This window comes from Columba livia, chromosome 13, assembly GCF_036013475.1.
Source record: "Columba livia isolate bColLiv1 breed racing homer chromosome 13, bColLiv1.pat.W.v2, whole genome shotgun sequence".
Classification (NCBI taxonomy): Eukaryota; Metazoa; Chordata; class Aves; order Columbiformes; family Columbidae; genus Columba; species Columba livia.
In genome coordinates this window covers 16943031-16968164 of record NC_088614.1, presented here as the reverse complement: position 1 = coordinate 16968164, position 25134 = coordinate 16943031, and the positions used below count along the sequence as shown (strand labels likewise).

Sequence of the window (25134 nt, the reverse complement as noted above, 5' to 3'; positions counted from 1 at the left end):
AGATGTTAAACTGAGGTAGAGATTTGCTTATCTTAGTAAGATCCAGCCTTAAAATCAGCTCTGATTGTTAAAGGGAACAAAGAAAAGCCTATCGATTACAAAGACCACAGCAGCTTCACTAGAACTGATGGACCTTTGAGGGGTGGCAAGAAAGGCAAACTATTACAATATAGAGAGAGCTGATTTTCATTTATATGCAGTGCTTCCCTTCTGTCTCATCTGGGCTACAAGCAGGTAAAAGCCAGTGAAGGGAGAAGCCATTCCTAATAAAGGGCTGTATCTCGGATGAACCAAGCTCCCGTGACACATGTACACCAAGACATTTCACTCTGACAGGATCTGACCCAACTGAAGCCTCAACATTACTTACTGTTAAATTAGAAAGGGATACAAGGAGTCCCTTCCTTCAAAGACTGGTTAATGAGAAGGAGAAAGCGCAACCTAAGCCAGAAGAGTTGAGTTGTACTACACCTCCTTCCGTTATGTAGAGTTACTTTACCAGTTGGTCTGTTGAGATGCAGCAGCACTGGGTAAAATAATAATGCAATATTTAATGGGATATTTAAGGGACTTTGCAGACTGATAAATTATTGTCTAACACTGCATGAATAGTGTAGGTAATTTTCCACTAGTACTCTCATTCTAAATTAAGGGTTCGCTCAGTCATATGTGCCCCTTGCATTGTATTCACAGCTGCAACAGCCAGCATGTTCCATTTCTGCATGTCTGGTTAGTTACTCAGCTCCCATCACTGGATAAAAGCAATGGTTTGTGCATTCAATATAAGTGATATTTAGAGAATTAGATATAAAATATTTATGCATGTATTGTTTACAATTTGTAGTCTCATAGAAAAAAATACAGCTTACCTCAAAAAAATGTTAGCACTCTGGTGTTGCTTTTGTATTTATGGGCTTTACATACATTTCCAGATACTTCTACTCTGAATAAAAAAACACAGCACCTTTATTTGCAGAAATGTATAGTTTAGCAACAGAAGATGTATTTGGATAAGAGGAGAAAAATTTATAAGATGTTCCTTTGCCAAAAGTAATGTAAACATCTTTTGCCTCCAAAAAATTTAAAGCCAAGGACTTTATATCAACATAGTGTCTCATTCTATAGTTGTTAGTCACCTGAGCAATTCCCATAGTAGTAACTTGGTCTGTAAAATCTGGAGTACTAGACTCACAGCATCAAATTGAAATAAGAGAAGTTTATCAACTGCATATTGTTTTAGGAGCTAGGCTAAGGGGAGTTACTCATTCCTTCTAATAAGAGCAATACTGCAATATATCTTGTCTTTACCAGAGACTGGGTAGATTAGATTATAAAATAAAAACCATGATAGTGAGAAACAAGAGAGAAAATAGACAAGATTTGGCACAGCTGAGGAGGCCCTGAGAACATGCAAGATAAATGGGCTGTCTTGAAATAAAAAAAAATAACACCTCAAGTACAAGTGCAGAGCATGAGACAGTAATTTCTGTTTGAAGTCACTGCTAATCTGTTAGATTTCTATAAAGCAAAATAGGACCAAATATTAGTGCTCACACTGGGAAGCACCACAGGAATCTCCAAAATACTCAATCTGTTAAGATACCAGTTAGCTTCCGTACTCAACCGATAAGTAAATAAATAAGTCAAGCCTACTCTTCTCTTCTTTAGACAGTCCCTTCCTGTTAAGAGTTTAGGAGTTATCCAAGTTTTGAAAGACCCAGAAGCACTCACTGCTGCCTCGTTTCTTTCCCACTGAACTCACCAGGAAACTAATCCCCAAGTCCAGTTTCAGAACTATTTGACTGCAGTTTGAAGAGCACAAGTCTGGTAGTGCGTGGAGCAGCCTCACACCCTAGGCTCACGTTCTCATCATGATCGCAAAGTTAATTCTTCCCTTTTATCACTGTATGTCAACCAAAATTACCAATAATTTCTCCACCAGTACTTTCAGTTCTGGTGTCAATTCCTTGCGATTGTGATTTAAATTAATTTGCGCTGCTGGGATATTTGTATCTTTCAAACACAGACTTTGCAAAAACCTGAATAAACAAAGCTATGGAAAGCCAGCAGGAGTACATACATGTTGGACACATGACCGACAGAGATAGTAAAGAAAACTATACAAGTGCAATGGCCATAAGATCAGCAAGATCTACCCCTCAAGCATATCCCATAACCAAATACTCTTTGCGCTGAGTATTAAATAGGACAGTTTTCCATACCCCTTTGATTTAATACTACAGAATCAATTTAATTTTCAGAAAATTCAGTTCTCTTTTGGCATAAAATGCTTTGTAAAAACTCAGCACATTTCTTGGCTGTCAATTGCTCATACAGATTCTCAGCCAACAGTCAAGTGCTTCTAAAATAATAATAATAAAAAAAAAATTCGACTACTTGCTAATTCCCTGGTTTTTAATATTTCTAGTCGGTTCTCTCAATGTCAAGCGTTAGCCAATGATAATGTACATTGGCTTGAAGCCATCATCTTCTTTTTAAGCTTATTGTGACTGCAAGACACTAAGTGGTATATCCCAAGGGAAGAGAGTAAGGAAAACATTGCTGAAAAATATCTGCTAGCATCTATGCATGTAAAAAGCCCTTGCACTTCCAAAAGCTCATACTCACTTCACAGAACATTCAAAAGAGCAAAATTTTGTTAGCCTTAGTTTCTGTAGGAAACAAATTATTTATCTGTTCAACTGGCATGAAGCCAGATACAAAAATATATCTTCCATGCCATATTTGAAAGTTAGTCTTGGTGTGCATATATACACACACACATATATATATATACACATCTCCAGTAATCTCTTGCATCAATAAAATTCTTGTTTACTCTGTACATAGTCTGATCCTTAGCAGCTAATGGGTGATTTCTTTTTAATTTGGGTGAGTGTAAATGTCTCTTCACAACTGACATGATCTTTCTCTCTCTGCCATACAGAAGTTCACCTGAACCAGAGCAGCCCAACCAGTGAATTCCCCAGCTATGGTGAAAATGGAAATGACACCAGTTTACTCGTTTCACCACTGCTGGTGGCTGGCGTAGTGATCGGACTTGTACTATTTCTATCCTGTGTTACAATCATCATCGGCAGTCTGCGAAAGGATGGACGGTTAAGACACCCACATCTGAGGAGAGATGCTGTTTATGGTAAGATAGCTAGTTATACCAAGACAATGCTTAACTTTATTAATATGTGGTGCTATCTGACCGCTGTGCAAGAGTTCAAAGTTAAAATTATTTCAAAAATTGGGTGACCAGTTTACAGGCAGCTTTGTAGTTTAATAGCATCTTTGTGCTGGCACTGAATTCACGTGGGGCAAGCTCTATAGTTAATGCTTAACATAAACAAGGTTAATGACGACAGCATTTCTTGAACAGCTTATTTTCCCTTCATATGGTATAAGATTTCTTCTCCATCACTAGACTCCTGATAGTTTATTTTCCTATCCCATTATAACCTTGGTATAACATAAAACGGAATTGTGATCTGTTGGAAAGCCAGGAACTTCTGCAGTGTGCACCAACCTACTAGGCAATTACTTCTTTTCTGACCACAAAAGTTAATAACTGGATATAAACAGAACAGGGCAGCAAAATGTCATTACAACTGTCATTGTCATTAATGACATCAATGTCATTACACCTGACATCACTGAAGAGACTTGTTTGCTATCAAAAAAATAACAATTCCTATTCCACCTAACAAAAAATCCCTCATGCTTTAAAAAGATTTGGGAATATGAGGAAGTGAATTGTAGAATTATATTTTCGGGCAATTTGGGGCTTGCTGACCAGGAGTTAAAAGCCACTTGGAAAAGGAAATTACAGTATTCGACTATTACTATATTTAAAGAAAAAACAGTTACCAAAAGTTACTTTGTAAGTCTTTGGCTAGTAAGACTGCAAATTATAAATGGATTAATTAATTGAGTGGAACATCAACAATTTCTGCCATCTGTGGTTAGGCTTCTGTATCTGCAGTTTGTTATGACAGTACAGTTCTTTGCATATTGTTGAGGTTTTTTTCCTTTATATAGAAAAGATATTAATAGCGAGCCACATAACAGTGCATTGTCTCAAATATTGATTTAACTGAGGTAAAACAAGTATCCACTGAAGTCAATTTTCCTTCATTTAATTATTTGGACCAGAAATGTTCATGTCTAAAGGAAGCGCATTTCCTAGGATCACTTTGTCCACCTGGATCCAGGAATAGTTAGTTTTGGCTTTTCCAGAAGCATTTATCCAGATAAGTGAATAACATCTATGTTTGGGGAACAAATTTTAGACTTCAGAATAGGTGAAATGCAAACTCCCATGGTAACATACAGAGGGGAAAAAGGGGAAAAAAAAAAAACACAAAACGAACAACTAATTTATATTATTATTCTAACATCTATTTTTCCTACTTTCCAGCAGCTAAAATTTTGATTAAATAGTTAAACCCAAATTGGAGCTACTGTTTTACCCATGAACAGCAATATTTTGGCATGATAAAATACTGACCATTAAGCTTCAATCACTGTGTTCAAATCTAATTCCATGTTCATTTCAGCTCCTTTCCAAATCCTAAAGCCAGGCAAAAACATAAAGGACAAATTTCAAACTGCTCGTTAGAAGTAACAATGCCAAAGAAATGGAAAAAGCACGGTGATATTGTCAGAGAAATTAAAAAGAATAATTTTAAACTAAATTGGGTGAATCTACGTAAGTGGAAATTTTACTTTAGCACATGCCATCCTAATAGAATACCTCAGCATGCTTCCACTGGCCAGCATGGGAGCAGCAGGAGTCACTGGGAAGTTGGCTGCTGTCCCTGACCAAGCCAAAGGAAAGCTCAGTGCATGATAGACTGGATTAGTCCTGGTGAATTCCTCGAGAATAAACTGTCAGAGGTGAAAACTGCCAGAAGGAAGAACAGGCAGCTCGAGTGAGTCCTGCCCTCAATCCTCACTTGAGCGAGCCACTACTTTGATGTCCCTTTAAAAGCCGGCCCTTCTCTCCAGGTATGATTTGAATGCACTGAGTGAAAAGGAGGGATCACTTTATTTGGAAGACAACCGAGGGAGAGGGGGAGCAGAGATTGCTGCAATTTTCACAACTTGGGACATTCTTACGGAAATTTACCCTGGAATACTGAACTTTAACTAACTAAGCTCAAAGACAGAAAACAGCACTAACTTCTTGGTGTTTCTGGAGCTGTGAAAGCATTAAGAAAGCCATGAAGCAGGCAGCAGGATGATTTTTCTCTACTATTTTTCAGTTTTCCTGTTTTCCTGAGTGTTTTTATTGAGAATAGCATTTTCTCAAGACACATACCTACAATCAAACACCTAAGCCTCCTTTTAAAACCCTTCACAGAACTGACAAGGTTTCAGTGTATGCGGCTCCAGGGAACTTCAGCAATCCTGCTGATGTTTGAAGCTGCATGCAGAACTGATGCTCCTTTTCAATCTTTGAGGCACAAGAAAAGTTTTAGACACTCGTATCTTGCAGGGCAGCACTAAATATACAATCCCTGTGCCACAGTTCATCTACAGATGATGCTAACGTGCTTTTAAAGGAATAGAAATGTCCTGTGAAACCCGACTGTTGCAGAATACCAGTAATCCCTCTGCCTCGAATAGGTTTGGTTTTCTGATTTATGGCAGTGTATATAAACAGTGATATTGTCTCAGAGAATCCACCATGGAGGAAAAGAGCAGCAAGTATTAATTGCTTGTTTTCCAGCTCCAGATGGCTTCTCTTACGGTGACTCTTTTGGAGAGCTGAGATCTACCTGCATGGAAGAGTTTCCCCCAGCTTTTGATTTTGGGTCCTATCTGGATACACTTTCTCAGGTCAACTTCATGTATCCTGATTCACCTCCACGGTAAGCCCTTTTCTAAGATTCTGGGTGTTACGGTCCTGCACTTGCAAAGCCTCTTAAAAAAAGAAAATATAACTGCTAGACCTATACTCACTACAAAAGTGCGCGTCACACAAACTCTAAATAAAGACAGACTGTTTAGTTACAGTTTTCCGTAGCAGATATATCTTTACTAAATAAGGGCATGTGTACAGTCATTCTCATTTACTAGCATTCATATTAAGATTTATCATATTGATGGCATACTAATGAAACACAGAAGCAAAATTAGTCATCAACATCTTTCTTTGAAAGTAATAATTTCACAAGTCAAAGTTTCACTTCCAGATGAAAAATACATACTTTTTTCAAGAACTTTCAGGTTACATTTATTACTGACCTTGAGACTTTCTAGATCAGAAGAAATAAAAAAGAAAAAAGGGAGCCTGGGGGAAAGAAGTCCAAGCAACCTTTAACTATTTCCGTATTTTTCAGCAAATCTCACTTCTCAGCTTTTTTAACCCTGGTATTCTATCAGAAAGCAGAACTGAAGAAAACATACCATTCTGACATACCTAGTAATTGTATTTAACCTCCTAATTTAGGATAGGGAGAAAACTGTTTGGGATTGTTCAGCTTATATCAGTAGTCTGTGGAGGAGGAGAATAACTACCATTTTAGCTGTTTGACCCAAATCTACTCTGAAGAGCCATAGCTGCCTGGATTGTAGTAGTATCTTTGGAGAAGAATGTCCTTCAAACATCAGGCAGTTCTTACCACCTGGGGAGGTCACATTGCCAGAAGAGGCTCTTTCCAAAGACAGTTATTCCAGAAATAATACAGCAGCTCCTTCCACATTCGTCTGCCTGCATTCACAGAATGCAAGAACATGAGTGGTAGGAGTCATATTTTAGACCATCTGTTTCTCCTCTGTGTGCCTCCTGCACCTTGAGGTTAATAAAAGAAGGAATCCAGTTACTCCCTCCAATGAACCAACAGAAATCATTTTAAACAGAACATCACTTCAGGCTTTCTGTAGCGCTGTATCTTATAAACAGCAAGTAACAGCTGAACAGACGTGCCCCCTTCTCCTGTTGTGGTTTTTTTTTTTTAATTCCTTTTAAGCAGACTCTGGTTTGAGTTAAAACAACCAACCCTTTTCTGACCGCTTATATACATATGCAATATACAGCAAATCAGCAGTAAGAACATAAAACATATAGATCTTTGCTTTTTCTGTTCTATGCATGTTCTACAAGCAATCCTTTACATATTACGAAGGCATACTACTACATGATAAATGAGCTTTCAGGGATGGTGTAAATATTTTAGCAGAAAGCTCACATGTGAAACATTATTCTGAGCCTAGCATCTAAATTTGAAGAACTTCATATAAATCCACTTAAAAATTTAGACTGGTTTTTGGACCCACACCCACAAGTCTTTACTAACAGAAGCCATCCAGATGACACCCAAGCAATAGCTTGAGTGGACAGTTGGCCACATTTGCAAGAACAAGCTCAGACTCCTGTTATCAAGCTCTGAGAATATATTTCTTTAGTAGACAGATCTCCTAAGATTCTACCCAAAGGTTGCTTCCATTTTGAGTTTGAAACAGCTCCAAAGAAAGATTTTCCACCTCTATGGAGTTCTCTGGAAGGAGGTACATGAGCACTAGATGATCTGTGCTTTCCTCTAAATTCTCCAGCTACTTCTGTAATAAGCCTGGCACAAGTTAACTGTCTTGTGTCTTACCTTGCCCTAAGAAACTATTCTGGGCCATCAGGACTAGGATCAGAGAGACAAAGGTGTCCAACCACTGCCTCCTCAAGATTCCCTTCTGGGCTGAGTGGACTGCGTCCCTGAGGGGCCCAAGACCCAACTCAATATGCACAAGGTTCTCCATCACAAGTCAAAAGTAAAGATTATTGTTAATGGTTTTGCTGTTTTCTCACTGCTACCATAGTTAAATATTTTAGAAAAGGTAGCTTTGGCAAATCATCAAAACCTTAAATTTTACATCTTAGCAACACAACTTGGAGAAAACTTCAGGGAAAGTGGAGCTTAGCAGACGGCTGAAAGCAGTGCTACATAGAGAGACATTAAACTTACTATTAATACATTATATAGTCCATTGTAACTGTCTGTTCAGGACAGCATTGGATGGGAAGCATTGTATGAATACATTGCATTATGTAAAAGTCAAAAAAATTTCTGTATAGCTACCTTCACACTCTCCTCTCTGGCATAACACTAAAGTGCATTTTTATCTAATTAGTAGAGCATGGAGTTTATTTGGACTGATGGGTGCTAACAGCAGGAAAACTGACTGTCAGACGTGGCCTTGAAGCATAAACAAGACATGCTTGACCTTGTGCATTTAAAATATTAACTCACTAGGATCAATCTTGTTACATATGATAAGGTTTTGAGGAGTAGGTTTACTGAAATGTAGCACTGGCTAAATTAATGCAATTCCTCCCTCTAATTAATGCAATGCAAGATGTAATTTAAAGCTAAACTAGCATGCCCAAAAGCTAATAACGCAACTGTAGCATAAACAGAACAGAAATGAAGAGCAGCAAGGAAGGCAGCTGCATTGGCAAATAACTCTAAACACATATTTGAAGTGAAAGAGTTCAGAGAGTGAAAATTCGTGTCTTGCTGCTACAGGTAGACACCGAGGCATTAGCTTCATGTAACCGCATTGTTCCAATGCGGCTCGCAAGAGGCAACAGCAGTCCACTGTGGACAGGTGCTGTGGAGTCAAGTCTTCGAAAACATACCATTTTTGCTAAATTACACTTTCTGGAAAGATATCTGTAGAAAGAACACCACCTCTATTTGGCCAAGGGAGCTTAGAATGCTTATATGAGATTTTACAGCTGGACTTTAAACCATTAAATGAGTGGAAAGAGAGTTTTAGGGGAACGCTGATGAAACAGAGTCAAAGAGCTCCCATTTCTTTGGCTGAGGGAGAGCTAACTGTTCAGGACTGCCCACTATTGACTCTCCAGTATAAAGTCCAATACAAACAGTAATCAACTGCAAGAAATGATTGCTATTACAATATTTTATAAGTAATCCTTTAAAACTTTTGAGGAACCATTTTCCAACCACCAACATACAGGTACAGTGGGTGCCTGTCAAACTGTGTATTACTTCTTATTGTATTTCCTTAGAATCCTCTAATAAAAAAAGATCTGGTAAAGACTAGATGCATAAGGTAACGTATTCAGGTCTCTTTGAAGAAGAGACTGCTTTCCTGTCTTCAGAATAAAATTCATGCTTGTAGTGTTGATAATTCATTAGTTATACTACAGGAACACCTCTATAACAGCACGCTGAAAGCACAACCAAATTACTGAGGCTGTTAAACAGAGGGGGGAAAAACAAAAACAAAACCATAACAAAAAACAATCAGAGGCTAGGGAAAAAATACAAAGTCAAAGTGGCTTGTATGACCTTAATTAATCTGCCTTCTATCCTCAACAGAAAACATTAGGAACCTTATCTATAGCTTCTGCTACTAGTATCACAGCAATAGCTCTTTACAATATCAGCATTACAAACAAAGATACCATGCTTAGAAGAAAGTATGGGAAACTGAGTATCAAGATCATAAAAAAAAGAAGCTATAATCTTTGAACAATTTGTAGTTGCTTCCTTGGCCATAGCAAACTACTACAGCTTTGAAGGTGCCAAAAAGTTACTTAATTGAAAATCTGGCATGTGTTCTTTACTGACCTATTCAATTTTTAAAATGTGAACTCAGGTGCCAAAAATGAGAGGGGGAACATTACTTGCATTGGAATTTGGAGAAAAATAATTATTTTTTACCCATCATACATATGAAAAGAGTGCCCTAACACTAATATATTGATATTTGGAACTAAACACTAAAATGCCAGGTCTTAAATACCATAGTTACTACCTTGGTGCTTAAAAGTCTCTTTCACAAAACATCATATTGCTGTTTATCCCAACAAGCATTTAGCTACAGTCCATGAAAGATATTAAATTAAATCCAAGGGAAAGAAATGCAGATGATCAGATAACAGTAAGTAGAAGGTCCATGCTGTGCCCATTTCTCCTTTAGATCAGTGGCAGACTTCCCTTGTGCTGGGCCCAGACTCAGCATCAGGAGACTGAAAAGCTTTTTCCCTTTTGTATCTCCTCAAAGGGATTTAAAATTTTCCACCTCAAAACTCACTTTACTGTGGGCTTTTCAAAACTGAAACTCTTTTACTATGGTAACAGGACCCAGTAGGTGCTCTTCATTAGCCTGATTAAGTCAGTCAAAATCTGTGAAAAGATTTTAAATAAATTCATTAGGCTTTGGTTTAGCAAAACATAAATTAAGTAAAGATGCAGCTCATAGTAAGTAATCCTGCAAAGAGCAGCTCTTCCTTTACTCTCACTGAGTTCACAGAGTTGGGGACATCAGGTCATTGATCTCTGACTGAGGTCAGAGATCTTTTAAAAGAGTATCAGGCATGCTTGAAAGCTTCAGTGGGTTTAGTAGGGGCTGGACTGAAATCTTTTCCACATGCTATACAAAACCAATTCAACCTTCTGTGTGCTGGGACTTGTTTCTGAAGTATCTAGAAGCCATATTCAGGATCTTCAGAACAGTTACATCTTTAAATACCATTCTTCCTGATGGGGAAATCAACATTTTCTAGTCTGAATTTAGAATTATTGTCCTCACGAACATAAAAGATACAAAGGAGATAAAAATAAAAACACCTGTGGATATTTGAGTTACTTAATAATCTAATACTAAGATTTTACTTTCTTATCCCTTCCCCAAAATCCACTTCCATCACCCAGACTAGGAACAATACCATCAAAATCAACAGGAGCTCTCAGGGAAAGGTATGAACGAGTGCAGCAGAATCAAGTATTTTTCTAAGGCAGGGCCTCCATGGGTGATTGCAGTAGATTTGAGCTCACTAGCCAGTGGAAGCTGCTCTGCTGCAAGCCACTTGCAATCTATAAGTAGGGTTTATTAGCTTGGGTTTAGCCTGGCAGTAATGCAATTACAGGGGTCAGAAAGACTGCCTGCCATCTACGGGAAGACATACACTAAATATCCTAAGTTTCAGGAAATATCCTAGATCTTAATAGCTCTGCAGTTACAGTGGCTGAGAAAATGGGTTCTTAATTTGTCTGGCTCCAGCTGAATTGTTTTTCAGGCAAAGATTTTTATAGGAGACATTCCCTCCTTCAGAATTGGATTTAAAATGATCCTGATACAGTTTAAAAACATAGCCACAAACAAAGTAAGTCCAACATTTAAGATCATGATGTTATGACTCTTTCTCACTTTTGCTTGTAGCCAATAAGCCAGGAAAACGGGACTTTCCTTCAGACCACTAGACCTGGGCTGGTTTGATAGCAAAAGTGGAGTCAGCTTTAGTTCATGGGCTAACAGGTGACGCTGGGATGGCCAGACAATGGGCCACCCAGATAACAGACCAGATTCGCCACTTCTGGTTCAGCGCCAAGCCTGCCAGATCACCTCCTGGTCCTTGGAGCCAAAGCACAATCTGTGCAAGCCCTTAGGCACAACGCGCTGGACAGCACCAGCACAGTACAAAAATGTGGAGCCTGCTCATGTCCATTCCCATCCCATTTGTGCAACACAGAACATGGGAGAACACACACACAAAGACATGCTGGTCTATCCAGGCTCATTATTTACTCCTCTGGGGCCTCCCTAGGCTGTGCAGTCCAAGCTGCAATCTAAAGTGCCAGTCTGCACTTACACCAGGACAGCAAACACTGAGTACAGCAATGCAGCGTGGAGGTAATGGTTTCCCCTGGCTCTAGCTTGGTGGCACAGGCAGAACTATGAAGCCTGGATAGATCCGAGCTGGCTCCTTATGGAAATCCCACAAATCAATCTGTCTTGCATTCCTCCTTTTCAGGAGGAACTTGACAGGGAGTCTGATAAGCTTCAGAATTACCAGCATGAGTCTGTCAATATTATTCATTGCAGCTCTACTCTTCAGCAAGAAATCCTGCTGCCTCTGCCAGCCCAGATCTGCAACCCAGATGACCCAGCGCATGTAATTGCTGGCTGACCACCAGAGGCCTGTGGGCCAGGAGGACAGCATCTGATGCATCAGTCTAGCCTCCATCTAATGCTCTCTACCTTATTTCATAACTGTCAAATGGCAACACCACTTCCTTATTCCCCAGCCATTTTTTAACGTAGCTGCTCACAAGCTACTGAGAGCAGGAATGAGCCCCTGCTGTGTCACACCTACAGCAACTGGTGCAGCGTGCACAGCTTTGTGTGAGCCAGCGGCATTAGTGCTCCTGCTCCTGTGTGACCCACTGTGGGGAGCTGGGCTTGTCCCCAGGCACCTCGGCTTAACGGTGCTACTACAGATATTACTTCCATGCAGGAAGATGGGGTCTGAACTTTCACCAAGACCTCTGGGGTTATCTTGAGGTATTTGGAGATGTGCTTTTAAGTACTATGCTGTCAAGGTCTCACATAGCAGGATAAGCAAAGATGTGGGCTGAGCGACAACACACCAGAAGATCCTTTTCTTCTCACTTTACCTGCTCTTGTTATGCTGAAAATAATATACTGTGGCATTTTTCACAGGAATCTAATGAGATTTTTTTTTTTTTCTTTCAGCTACGATGAATGTGTTGGGCCAGGAGCAACACAAATATACATTCCCACAGATGATCCCCCCCCATATTCTCTTACGGACCCTTGTCAAAGAAATGAAGTATCTATAAACATTAGCCTGGAAGAAGCAGCAGCATCTGGGACTACAGGACAGGGTGCAAATTATGCAGTCACGCTGCAGGACTTGCAGCAGCCCATTTCATCCATCTCTTTGTCATCGCTCACTCTGGAGGCTGCTCCCCTGTACGAGACAGTGGTGTGTGAACAGAATATCCCCATCCCACTTGTTCCAATGGAAGTACTGAAAAATTCTTCCACTGACTACCAGACCCTTTTGAACCAAATCATGTGAATAAAAGCGGCTCTTTCCTTCAATTCTTCTGAAGAACTCAGACTGACAAAAACTTTTGGAAGAATAAAACCTCTGAATATTTTACGTATTTTATATCTTTAAGTAGGGATGCAATGGGATTAATGGGATTTTTCTTTTTTTTTTTTTTTTACACTGATTTTTGAAAGTTTATGTAAACTTCCCTCTTTGTGTTTCAAAGCGTTCCACGACATCACACAGTATAAAAGAGCAGCAGTGACAGGAAGTGCATTTGACCTTTTTGAAGCATTTCAAAACACATTGAAATCAGCCACTCTTAATGTAGATACATGTTATCCAGCCAAGCCTACATGTTGATTTATGAAACTTCGCATGTTTTAGAGCAGAAGGAAAAAGAAGAGCATTTTGTTGTCTTTGTAGGTATCAGTAGTACATTTCATTCAGTATCTTGGTAACAAAGCATTTTAAAATAATTCTTTGTCTGAATACGTATTTCAGTAGATGGAGATAGAACACTGTGTGCAAAACATGACTATCAGTACAATATTTTGATAGTCACATTTTCCCTTTGGAAAGCCTGGCCAGTACCAGGTTTTCCAGACCATTGTGAAGCCTGCTGCTAAGGCTTCCTCAAAAAAAACCAACAGCAAGGGATGGAGAAGTGGCAATGGATCCCCAAAGCCCAATTGGCTTTACCTATGGCAGCTGAACTGCAGCTGTGCAGGCCTGGGAGCTACGAGCATTTCACAGGGACTTGATGTAGCCAAGGGAAGGGCCATCTCTGGAATCCCAGAAGATGCTTCATGCTGATTCCCACGCACGACTGCATTTTCAGGCACTAACTGGTCTCCTTTGTCAGTAAAGAGCCTGTGGTGTTAGAAAGGACCTTAACCTCTAGTAATTAGTGTGATATGAATAATAGATGCTGGACTTGGCATGCACAGTAACAGAGAACCTCACTTTGTGCAGAAATCTCTTTTATTAGGCACGATCCTTTTCACTGAAATTTTGGTACCCACAAATCTAGTGTTTGTTCATAGAGCTGGACTTCTCACACGATCACTGGATAAAAGCATACAAGTTGGAGATGCACACTAGCAGGAATAGCAGCACTAAACTGCAGATGCGAGAGTTTAATCTTGCATGGTACACATGCACCCTATCTCCACTTAAGGACTAAGTTACACATTCAACCAGTACTAGTTAGCAGAGTTATCAGAGGCCTATCTCCACTAAGTCTCTTAGAGGTACTTTCACTGGAAAAAAAATTTTAGGCTGATAAAATGGACTTCAGTTTGCTACCCTCACTGAAGGATATGTAAAAATGAGTATAGTAAATATATAATTGTATTTAAAAGAAAGCATCATCCAAATTATTAAAACTGCACTTAGATTTTCTGTAAATACTAAATGATTTTCAACTGTAATCATCATTCAACACTACAAAGATTGACACAATTATAATTAATACTTAGATGGGAAGTAATGATATGGTTCTTACTGCTGTATAAATTATATCATCACTGAGTCATATGCACATGATGAGATAAGGTAAGTATGCATTTTTTTGCTAATTAGATGAAAGTAAATATGTATTTTGCTAAAATAACAGAATTATTTTGCAGTTCAGCAAGATTTTCAATATTCTCAGTATATGATACCCAAAACAACAAAGTTTCACAATTTTGCATTGCAAAACTGCTGGCAGGCATTGCCGGAATGTAGACTATATTTCACATTTGTGTTTTTAACAGATGGACCTATCCCTCTATATAAAGTACTAGTGTAAACAGTTTTATCATATGCAAAGTATCCTGCAATAAGAGAGACAAAACTCTACACCATGTATTGGGGGCCAGAAATTAAAACCAAGGTAGAAAGAAACATATCTGTCAGTTTTATTGGCAGGGAAATAAAAACTGAAGGAAAGCACAGAGGTTTATTTATGCAGAGCAGGACATGCTTTCATCGCGATGTCTTCATGCAGCTCTTGGAGACCTGCCTAGAACAGGGTAAAGCACTGGGATCAGACCCTTCTTACTTCAGCCTGCTATTGGAGGAGATGGAGGGGGAAATCTAAGAAACAAGTATTAGAAGACAAATGTGCTTCCCATCCCCCCTCCCCTCCCCACCTCCGCTCCCCCCAGAGTGAGTCCCTCTTTTACTTGTAACATGGCAAACCTGAAGGTTGTTCTGAAGACAAGCACAGAGAGCTTTTCACATCTAGCAGTCAAACCTCTACTCTGTTACAGGTGCTTACAGTTTCTGAGCATTTTGGGCAATCATTTCAATCTGCTTGGCTTTTAACATGACAGGGTTTTCATGACCTTCTACTAACTTTCTGTCTATGAGTAACAAACTAATTGTTAGTAGGCCTCTGATGAAAATGGGAAATTTGTATTTCACCTCATGATAGAAATGCATTACTAAGATTATAAAACACTAATCAAAGTCTGTCTTCGTTGATAACAGTTACACATCCTTAGCATTATGATCTGGATTGTATGTAGCAGCATTGCTTCCAAATAGCTGTCTACTCCCTCTTGTGGCATACCATTTTATAAAGTCAAGTCATATGGTTATGCTACACAGGGTTCATAATGAGGGAATTGTCCATCAAAATAATCCCAGCTGCTTTGTCACACAGATATGGAAGCCCACCAAAACATACGCTTTGAAACTGCAGCATTTTTCTAAGTTACCACTGAATGCATAGTTATGTCATTCATCATGAACAAGTACCTTTACAAAACAAACTGTGAATTAAAAGTAGAGTACACTACCTTCAGTGATACCTTACCACAATCACTTGCAAGAGTGGCTTAATATTTTCTACTCTTGTTAATCTTTTTAGCTAGGTGATACCCAACAAAGTTGTGGGAGAAAAGCATATAAATCCAACCATATACTGCTGCAAACAGACAATACTAGACAGAGAAATTTATAGCTCTAAAGCCGCTCTAACAGCTTCTGCTGTTGATAATCCTTGTAATGATGCAATATGTTTTCACTTCTTGGAGAATATTTAAGATCCCAGATAAAGCTCGGAAAAACTGACAGTGTCTCCTGATGCTCCTATTAAGAAATTCACATCCTCCTATCAGATATTATTCTAAACTCTCACATAAAACACCAATCCTAGAACAGGCTTAACACAGGCCTTTCGTTTATTACACAATATCTGAAAGGAAGTTGTTTAGACATGGTGTTTCTTGCTATGTGATAACAATACTGTATTTCTGTAGTCATCTCTTTTGCTTCAATTTTTAGTATACTGATCTTTACACAAAACTTTTAGTAAAGAACATATATGTATTCAATAAATCTTCTGTGCTTTTTATTTCATCCATATCACTTTGGGACTATCCACAGCCTTTAGCTGCCTGTTAATCAGGGAACTGTGCAACTGTTGACTGAGCAACATTGTGCTTCCGCCACTTGCATGTGGATTTTACATTTGTCAGAGGTGACAGGAATAAGCAGGCATTGGAGCAGTCTGGTCTCTCCTGCTCAGGACAACAAGTCAGCATGTGCCCAGCCAGGATGAGCCCAGCTCAGCAAGAACAGGAAGGGAAGTGTCTGAGTCACTGTTGGTAGTGATGGGATTGGTACCACACACACCCCACAAACAATTAAGCTTCTCTTTTAGAGAACAGGGTTTTAAAGTATTAGGACCTTCCAAACACAGAGCATAAGCCCCATCCTTGGAGGCTGTACTAAAAAACTAATTCAGAGAATAACAACGCAATGATAGCTAGACTGATGAGACAACTCAGTGTTTACTATATTACACAAATATGCTTTACTGAAAAGTGAAACACTGAAAAGAACCAGCAACAAAGCAAGATCCTCTGTATCACTCTACTAAAACACATCAGGCTTTAACAAAATGCAGCTATTCAACATTTTAACGAGAACTAAAAAGTTTAAAGAATCCAATCTTGCCCCCATGGGAGCAGATGTGCAGAAACATGAAATCCACCCCTTTCATTTGGGTCAATAAAGTTTTGCATATGGTGAGAGGAGAGCTGAGCCCCTGCAGGCACCCGACCGAGAGCACAGCCCAGCCCGCAGGGTGTGCGGGCACATATGGTAGGGGAGGAAACTCAGACATTGCAGCAGATGGCCAGATGGCCTCGTTTTAACATGTGGTGCTAGTATGGGGATTTGTCTTCCCTTCCCTCTTGGCTAGATCAGCCATTTTTATATAGCAATTATCCATACATGAATTCTACAAAAGTATTTCCTAACGACATTTCACTTGGAATGACAATCAAAAGCACATGTTTTTGGAAAGCCCCCTTGCCTGCAAAGTCAGAGAGAAAACCAGTTTGTTTGCAAAACCACACAGCCACTTTCCACCAAAAAAACCCAAACAACACAAGGAAAAAACAAACCAACCAACCAACTGCTGTCAAGTAAGCCTGAGATTTCCCTTAATCAGGACAACTCATACATTCCCAGTGGTTAACTGTGAGACAGATATTAATTTTAAAATCTATCACATAATGAAAACAACCTTTAATAAGATGAGCCATTAAAAAAACATCAAGTCGAAGTCACACTTCCAGCAAGTCAAGTCAGTGGAGACACCACTGAAGACACCAGCCCAGCTGGTCTGCAGCAAAAATTAACGTTATGGGAAGCCAATGCCAGCATTAATTTATGAAATCACACAAGCCCACAACATCATGGCAGCCATAGGAAACAAGTCTAAAATTCAGATTCCAGAAATCAAGATCAGCAAAATCACCTGGATCAAAGTCAGGCTGGCTTTCCAGCTGCTGGACCCGACTTCCATTTCAAACCCATTCAGGGAGACTCCTCACACCCCACAACAGAAGACCCGAGCCTCTTTCAGCTGATTGTTGCCCAAACCTAGTCCAGGAATTCAGAGGCAACATACAATAAAAACAGCAACAAAGCAGACAGAAGGAACGCACTGTTACAGGTGCTCTCATTTCACTCCACAGCACAATTACCACCAGGGCAGCTTTCACCCTCACACCAGCCCTTGAGCACCGCATCTCACCTGCCTGGGCACCCCGTCTGCGGGGCTCGTGGTCGGCCGGGAGAGCAGTCGGGGCCACGGCGGAGGAAACACGCAGGAGCGGGCCCGGGGCGGCGGGCCGCGCCGCTCTCACCTCAGCGCTGCCGCCGTCGCACGACGCCTCGCGCGGCAGCGCCACGCGCCTGTCCCCAGACGACGCCAGCCCACGCGCAGCACCACGCGCCGCCCCGCGCGTGCACCGCTCCCTCCGCCCTCCCGCCTTTCACTTTCGGTTCGCCGGGGCACCCGCCCCCCGGCCCTGACTGACACCGCGGGCCGCCACTGACCGCCCGGCGCGCCGGCGGAGTGGCCAATGGGGGGGCCGAGCGGCTCCGCGGCCGGGCGGCCCGGCCGGTCTGGCGCCGCCATGAAGGAGCCGGCGGCGGCGGCCGAGGAGGAGCTGCTGCGGGACTACCTGGCCTACTATGCGGCCCAGGGGGCGGGGGGGACGCTGGCGGTGTGCGACGAGGCCTCCCTGAAGGCGAGGGCGCGCCGGCTGCTGGGCCCGCGGCGGCGCGGCGCCCTGGACGTGTGCGGCCTGGCGGAGCAGTGCCGGCGGCACCGGGGCGAGCGGGGCGGCGACGTCCTCCGGGCCCTGCTGAAGGCGCTGGAGGTGCTGGAGCTGCTCTGCATCAACCTGCTCCTCTCCCCCTGGCGGAAAGAGATCAGGTCGCTGAAGGTAGGGAGGCGCCGCGGAGCTCGGGTGGGAGCTCAGCCAGCCCGGGAGGGCCCGGCGGCCGCGGGGTTTTGAGGCCGCGTCCCCGGGCTGTGGCGCAGGAGGGCCGGCAGCTGTCCCGGGGAGCTGGGGAGCAGCCTCTGGGAGCCCGTTGTGCACGGTGAAGGGGAGCCGCGAGGTGCCCGTTGGCCTTTGCAAGCCGAGGCCTCCAGGGGCCTTCCCAGGAATGCGAGTTCAGGGGTTTGGACAGGGAGACCTTCGGTTATTGTGAGACGGCAAAGAAGTTAAAAGGTGCAATGAAATGCTTAGACTGCCATTATTCAGAGTGCTCACCTTGATTTGCCTGTAAGGAGAGGATGCTTTCTAGCATTAGTTATCCCTTTTGCTAATGGTTTGATGCCAAAGAAAGGTGGGACAATGTCTTTCCCGTCCAGTGATATTACCAACGTGTCCTGGCGCTGGTGACTACAGCTGGTGATCTGGGCAGGAAAAAACCCTTCAAAAGAGGAAATACTGCTGCTTTTTACAGCAAGGAGGTCAAGGTTATCCCTTTTCCCTAGCATGCTGAACACATCTCATTGCCCAAAAGAGACAGCAATCTTCAACACAGGCAAAATCTACTTGTAGTTAATCAAAATCCATGAACACCCAAAATGCAAACTTATTTCCCTTCCTACAGCAACAGGTGCCGCTGATGTAAAGCCATTTCTTTCCTTCTTCCTACCATTAAGTGTCATCTGCGTATTCCCGAACAGCTGTAGATTCTTATTCTCCCCCTTTGTCTACTTGAAACAGGGCAAAGTATAAGATAATAAGGTCTGCAATTAGCAAATTTAGCTTTTTGTAACACAAGAATCTTAGGCTTCATTAATAAAGAATTTTTGAAGACCACTGCAGGTAATCCAAAGTGCAAAACAGCCTGCTCAAGGCCTGAAATAATTCTACTGCAAGGCAGAAGTTGGAGAACCACCTTGTGTATGTACAGGTTTGATAAGAAGTTACTGGCTGTATGCAGAATACTACTTCATGTATTTCCTGCCTCTCACCCGTGCTGATGCCACCCCCTGCAGTGCCTGCTCCCCACTTCCCATCTAGAAAGAAGAGAAGCTGGAGAGTAAAAGGCACAGTTGACAACTACTGAGAATGGACTGAGGCTCAGTCCTACATTATAGTGTAGCCTTTTAAGTTAATGGCTTTTTTGGGAGTCAGTTTTGTTCTCCTCCAAGCTTGTGCTTGTGGGACCAGTGCTTAGGTCTCAGAATGAGAAGCAGTTAAGTCAGTCTCAAGCAAAGCAGCCTGAAAATAAGGTATGCTGATTGTGGAAGTGCTGACTTGGCATTCCTACCTCCATTCTGTTCTGACCCGCGTGGAGTTGGTCATGCTTAGGTCAGTATAGACTCTCCTATCATAGCATTTCAGACAAAACCAAAAACCACTTCCAGTTTACAAACTAGGCTTCATGTGAGGGGTAACTCCAAAACTGAGCAAATGCTGAACAATTTAAGTTGTTACAAGCAGCAGCATTTTATTCAAGTCATGTTTTGCAGACAGCTTGTGCAAAGAGTATGTTCTGGCAATATTTCTGCTAGAATAGTCTCCCTTCAAAAAAAGTGCTTTCAGAGCAATAACAACTTAATTTGGGGGTAGTAAAGTTACAGCAGAAGTCTGAACCATGGAAAAATAAAATGTTTCAGTCTTGTAAACAATTAAGAAATATGATTAACAGTGTGTTTCTTTAGGAAAATATTAGACCTCAGTGATTTATTCTATGAATCTTTGTTTAAATAACTTCTGTTCTTCAGGAAAGCACATAAGTTTTATTGCTGAGTTTCTCTAGTTTGACTAAAATGATTTTTTTACTCTCTTCCTTTTTCAATATTGATGGTCTTCGCCAGTATCTCAGCAGGTTTAAATTGGCATAACTTCACTGAAATGAACGTGCTGTAGCAAAGTTATAATGCTTGAGGGGCTGACAAAATAATGCTGTTAGAAAAGCCTCACTATGATTCAAAATTCAGACTTTTAGGAACATAGTTTTTTAAAAGATTTAAATAATTTTTGAAGTACTTTTGATTTTTTTCTGAAGTCTTTCACACTTCTCTCCACCCCATCCCCTCAGTGTTCATCTGTTTTTCAATGTTGCATTCTGTTTCAGACATTCACCGGTAATTTTGTCTACTATATTCAATCTGTGCTCCCAGATGACATTGTAAAAACAGTACTGGAGAAAATAGGTTACATTGCAACAACAGCAACGGAGTTTTCACTTGTCAAACAGAGAAACAATGAGGAAACAAAGCAGACTGCATTTGAAATATTCCTGGCAAGAAACGAGTGTGAAACCATCCTTGAAATGACAAATGAAGAAAAACATGGCAATTTGGAGAAGGCTCTACAGAAGAGAACACAAACGCACCAGCATCATGGAGATAAGGACAAAGAGGATCAGACAACCCAGAGAGAAGATGCTGAAAATATAGAAAATAAAGAAAACAGTGAGACGTCTTTGTGCCTTACTACTCAACAGAAATCCTCAACTAAGAGCAATATATCCTTTGAAGCTGCTGGGAATCTGAAGATCAAAGATGACGTGCCTCAGTTAGCAGTTGCTCAATCCGCTAACAGGCTTCAGGAACACCAAAGGCAAGTCATTAACACTGCACATTTTCCGGGCAAATGCTCAGACAGTGAGGACTTCTTGATCAAATATAGTGACATTGTCATAAGACAAACCCCTATTTTCAATGAGAATCTTTCTCCAAAAGCTTTTGAAAAAAAGCCAAGAGCCAGTCTAAGTGAAGAATGTGTTTTGGCAGTCACTGCAGAGTCAACTGCAAATGAGCTGAGGCCTGTGCCACTCTCACCAGGAGCAAGCGGTCCGCCAGCATTTGCAATATTTGCTGACAGCTCTTGTGACATCAAAAACACTTCGGAGTACAAAGCTCAAGAAGTCCCTGAAGAATCAATTGAAGCAGAAATTAATGATGCCATAAATTGCATAGACCTGGATCCTGCAGATGAACCCAATGAGCTGAAGTCTCTGCCATACGAGGACGTTGCACCTGTCCAAAACTGCAGTGTCCCCAGGGAAGATGAAGTTTGTGAGCTGTCTTTAACCTTCACAAAACTACAAATCAAGGACACTGAAGAAGACCTTAGGTATCCAGTAGAGGAAACTGGTCAGCCTGAGTCAGTATCATGTGCAAGTGACAGGAATGTACCAGAATTTAATAATTTCAAAACAAAATGTACACATCTGACTAAAGCTCAGATGCACAACAGAGCAGCGGCACATATTGAGCCATCTTCACATCTATGCTGCACACCTGAGAATACAGAGGATCCCACTACTGGTTCTGACAGCAAGAGGCTGCTTATGGATACTGCTAATGCACATACAGCTGCTGAGTGCTTCAGACACATTCGAGAGCCCCCTAACCTCACCTACATTCCACCACAAAGTATTGATGTTCGGGCTTCATGCATCAGAAGGATCGGTGCACAGGGCAGAAGGAACCTCTTGCAGCCTGAACATGACTCTCCTGAATCCAGTCAAGTAAAGCTGGAGAACTATGATTCAAAAGCAAATGAAATCCAGGAGCCTTATGTTATTATTGACAAAACTGACCAAGGAATGTTATGCCGTTACACTTGACTGCACCAGTGTTTTATTTGTAATTTGTCTGGGTTTTTTCCTCTTGCTTGTGGCCTTGATCCTCTTTTCAAACAGATGATTGGCTTTCTAAGCAGTTTAAAAAAACAAAACCAAACAAAACAAAACCAAAAAACACCACCAGTTTTGCACAGCAAAAAGGGGAAGTAGTTGAGCAAATTCTTAATGGCCCCTTCTCATCTGGAACCTTTGGCACTGAAAACTGAATGGTCATCTTTCTAAAGCATAGGCAACTTCCATAAATGTAAGTGCATTTAATTCATTAGCAAGACTCCTTCTGGCAGTACTTCATGTGAGCCAGGTTTCTTCAGTTAAGCATGCTTCTACTTCCCTCCCCTCCCCCTTTTTTTTTGCTTTACAGACCTATTCCTGGAGTATTCTTCAAGTATGGCATGCTACACAATGGCAGAAACAGGTGAATATTTCTAAACTGGAAGACCCAATTTTATAGCTTGACAAGTGCTATACTGGAGTGTACTTCTGTTAACTCCTCACATTCCTATGAAGCTGTGCTCTGAGCTAATCTTTCTCGTGTTTTCAGTTGAAAATAAGTTTAGAAAGTTTTATAACATTCCTTTACGTTTAAAGAAGGAAATGGCCCTGTGAACACTTTTATTTTTATTTTTGCTACTGCTACCAGCAGCAGAAGAAGGTGGGCTTTTATTTACCAAGCTGTCAATTGCTCAGAGACTGTCTGGTCATCCGTCTGCTGGTGGGATGTGGCCAGTTACTGTCATTGCATCACTTTTTCCCCCTTGCTCTTCACTTATTAAACCTCTATATTGACCCAAAAGCTCTCTGCATTTTGCTCTTACCATTCTCCCCTGCCCTGGTGGGGAAGGGGGCAGCAAGCAGCTCTGTAGGAGTGCAGCTGCTGCCTGGGTCAACCTACCACAGCCTCCTTGCTCTTCAAGTACCCATCTGTTCTTCCTAACCATTTTGGTTTTTATAAGCTGTATTTTTCCCCCTGTGGGGGTTATTAAAATTATGTGGTTTAAAACTCATATTGTGTCTGTTATTCAGGAACTCAAAACCTCAAAACCCCTTCTCATCACAATGAAGATGTCTCCAAAGCATTCAGATGACCACCAGTACTACGATTCATAAACATAACATCCCATTTTTATCTTTACTGTAGCTGTACTTAACAGCAACTTACACATGAAAACCAACACAAAAGAAAACTAAGACTACCACTTGAAAGACACCAACTCAGACATCTAACTCCATTAATGCCATACTCCTGGCCTTCATTAAACTCATTAACATCTACTGTGAGAAACACTTTTAAGTCATTTCTAAACTTCCTCTGATGGGGCTGTACACAATTGCTTCAGTCTTCAAGTTACCTGGCATGGAGGAGACAAATTTCTTAACTTTTCCCCTGTCTGAGCAGAGTTTTGGACCAGCATGCTCAGGACCTTATGAACAATCTCACATAATAACTCAGAGGTTCTTTGAGAAGTGAGGAAGCATAGCACAAACTTTCCAACAGTGCACCATAGTCCGCAGCTCTGCCAAGTCACTGGAACACTGGTGGAGACAGCAACAATATTATAATGAATATGTTTTTTGAACAGTGCCCACCAAACAGTTAAACTGCACAAAATTGATTAAACATAAAATAGCCATGTTTTGAGACTACTTTTTGTTAATGTTTGAGTACCTGGATTGAAGAAGAGTCTCTTCTTTATGACAGACTGGCCAGGACTGGTAAGTGTTCTGTCTGCCTTTGTAGGGAGAGCTACTGTGCACTTAAAGTCTTAGAGACATTTTCATCTGAGCTTCTTATTGCCGTGGGAACACCTTTAACTTCCCTTCCTGTAAAAATGGCAGGGGTTTGAGGTGTTGTACTAGAAACTACTTTTATATTTTCAAATTTCCAGCGTCTCAAGAGACAAGTGCTTTACAGTTAGATGCTTGTGAAAAGATGGGATTTGAAAACCTGCTGAAATAAAATGTAAGTCGTATTTAAGGGGCCTTAGGCAGTAGTCCTTTGTGCAACTGCTTCCACATGAGCAAGATAGAACTGGATTTAAAATGCAAGTTGTAAATACAGTCAAGACTTGAGGGACAGATAAAAGGGACCATAAGATTTCTCACCCCATCTGCCAGTACCCTCCTGCCACTGTTGGTAGTAGCCACTGCACCACTCCTTGACTCATCAACTTAAATAAGAGCAGCCAGTCAAGCAGCACTGCTAGCCAGCTAGAGGGCTGCCTGGGCACCTTTCTAAAGGAAGGTGATCTGTTTGTTAAATCTATGCCTACCCTCCGGTGGGCTGTCAGCTTCAGTTGTGCTACAGCTGGTCCTGATTGCCTAGGAATTGAATGGGGATTTACTGACTGATTGGATGTTTTTCCATCATCCAAACCTAAGGCCAATTCTGTTCCCAAATTGATATGCTACACACGACCACTTTGAATGGCTCAGCTCTCCCAAGCCTTGGATTAGAGATATTTTCTTTTGATCAGTGCAGACACCAAGCTCAGGCAGCACACCTGGTAGCTGGGTGACATTCACTTGCACAACCGCTCCCCACTGGGCCTCTTAACATTCGTGTCACGCATACACCCTTGCCCTGTCTGGAGCTAAGCTGCTCATGAAGCTTGATTTTACAACAAACTTTGTTGTTTTTAAAGCTAAGAATGACAATCAAATTTCAGTGTTAATACAAAAAAAAAAAAAAAAAGCATCATACACCAAATCTAAAAAAAATTACAATTTTCTTCAGAATTAAATAACAGAAATTCCCTGAGACAAACAAAGCATACCTGAGAGGGACTGGCACAGCCTTGCAAAGCACTGATTAATAGACTTGTCTACTGTTCAGAGCCATCTCACCACAAAAAGACAATTTCTGAAACACTGCTTTATCATTTTTTACCTTACTT

At 41.2% G+C, this 25134-nt stretch overlaps 2 protein-coding genes across 3 annotated transcripts in view; both read left to right on the top strand.

Moving 5' to 3' along the window:
• BEAN1 (brain expressed associated with NEDD4 1) overlaps window positions 1-16165 on the top strand; it is a 38735-nt gene extending 22570 nt beyond the window's left edge. For both annotated transcript variants that reach the window (XM_065028474.1, XM_065028473.1), the window contains 3 exons: window positions 2948-3157; window positions 5741-5882; window positions 12514-16165. In XM_065028474.1, the coding sequence (XP_064884546.1) occupies window positions 2948-3157; window positions 5741-5882; window positions 12514-12862 (701 nt within the window). In that variant the 3' untranslated portion in view covers window positions 12863-16165. The remainder of the gene's footprint in view (window positions 1-2947; window positions 3158-5740; window positions 5883-12513) is intronic.
• Window positions 16166-18164: 1999 nt separating this feature from the next.
• Window positions 18165-23244, top strand: LOC102086561 (uncharacterized). The gene is made up of 2 exons (XM_005514475.3): window positions 18165-18570; window positions 20723-23244. Exons 1-2 carry the CDS (start codon window positions 18205-18207, stop codon window positions 22220-22222), a joined length of 1866 nt encoding a protein of 621 aa, XP_005514532.2. The 5' UTR covers window positions 18165-18204; the 3' UTR covers window positions 22223-23244.
• The last annotated feature ends 1890 nt before the right edge of the window (window positions 23245-25134 follow it).

Excerpts from the sequence above, each read along its gene's own strand:
- LOC102086561 (XM_005514475.3), top strand. The coding sequence starts at position 18,205 with ATGGGGGGGCCGAGCGGCTCCGCGGCCGGGCGGCCCGGCCGGTCTGGC. Across the intron at positions 18,571-20,722 it reads AAGAGATCAGGTCGCTGAAG|ACATTCACCGGTAATTTTGT; the intron begins GTAGGGAGGCGC and ends ATTCTGTTTCAG.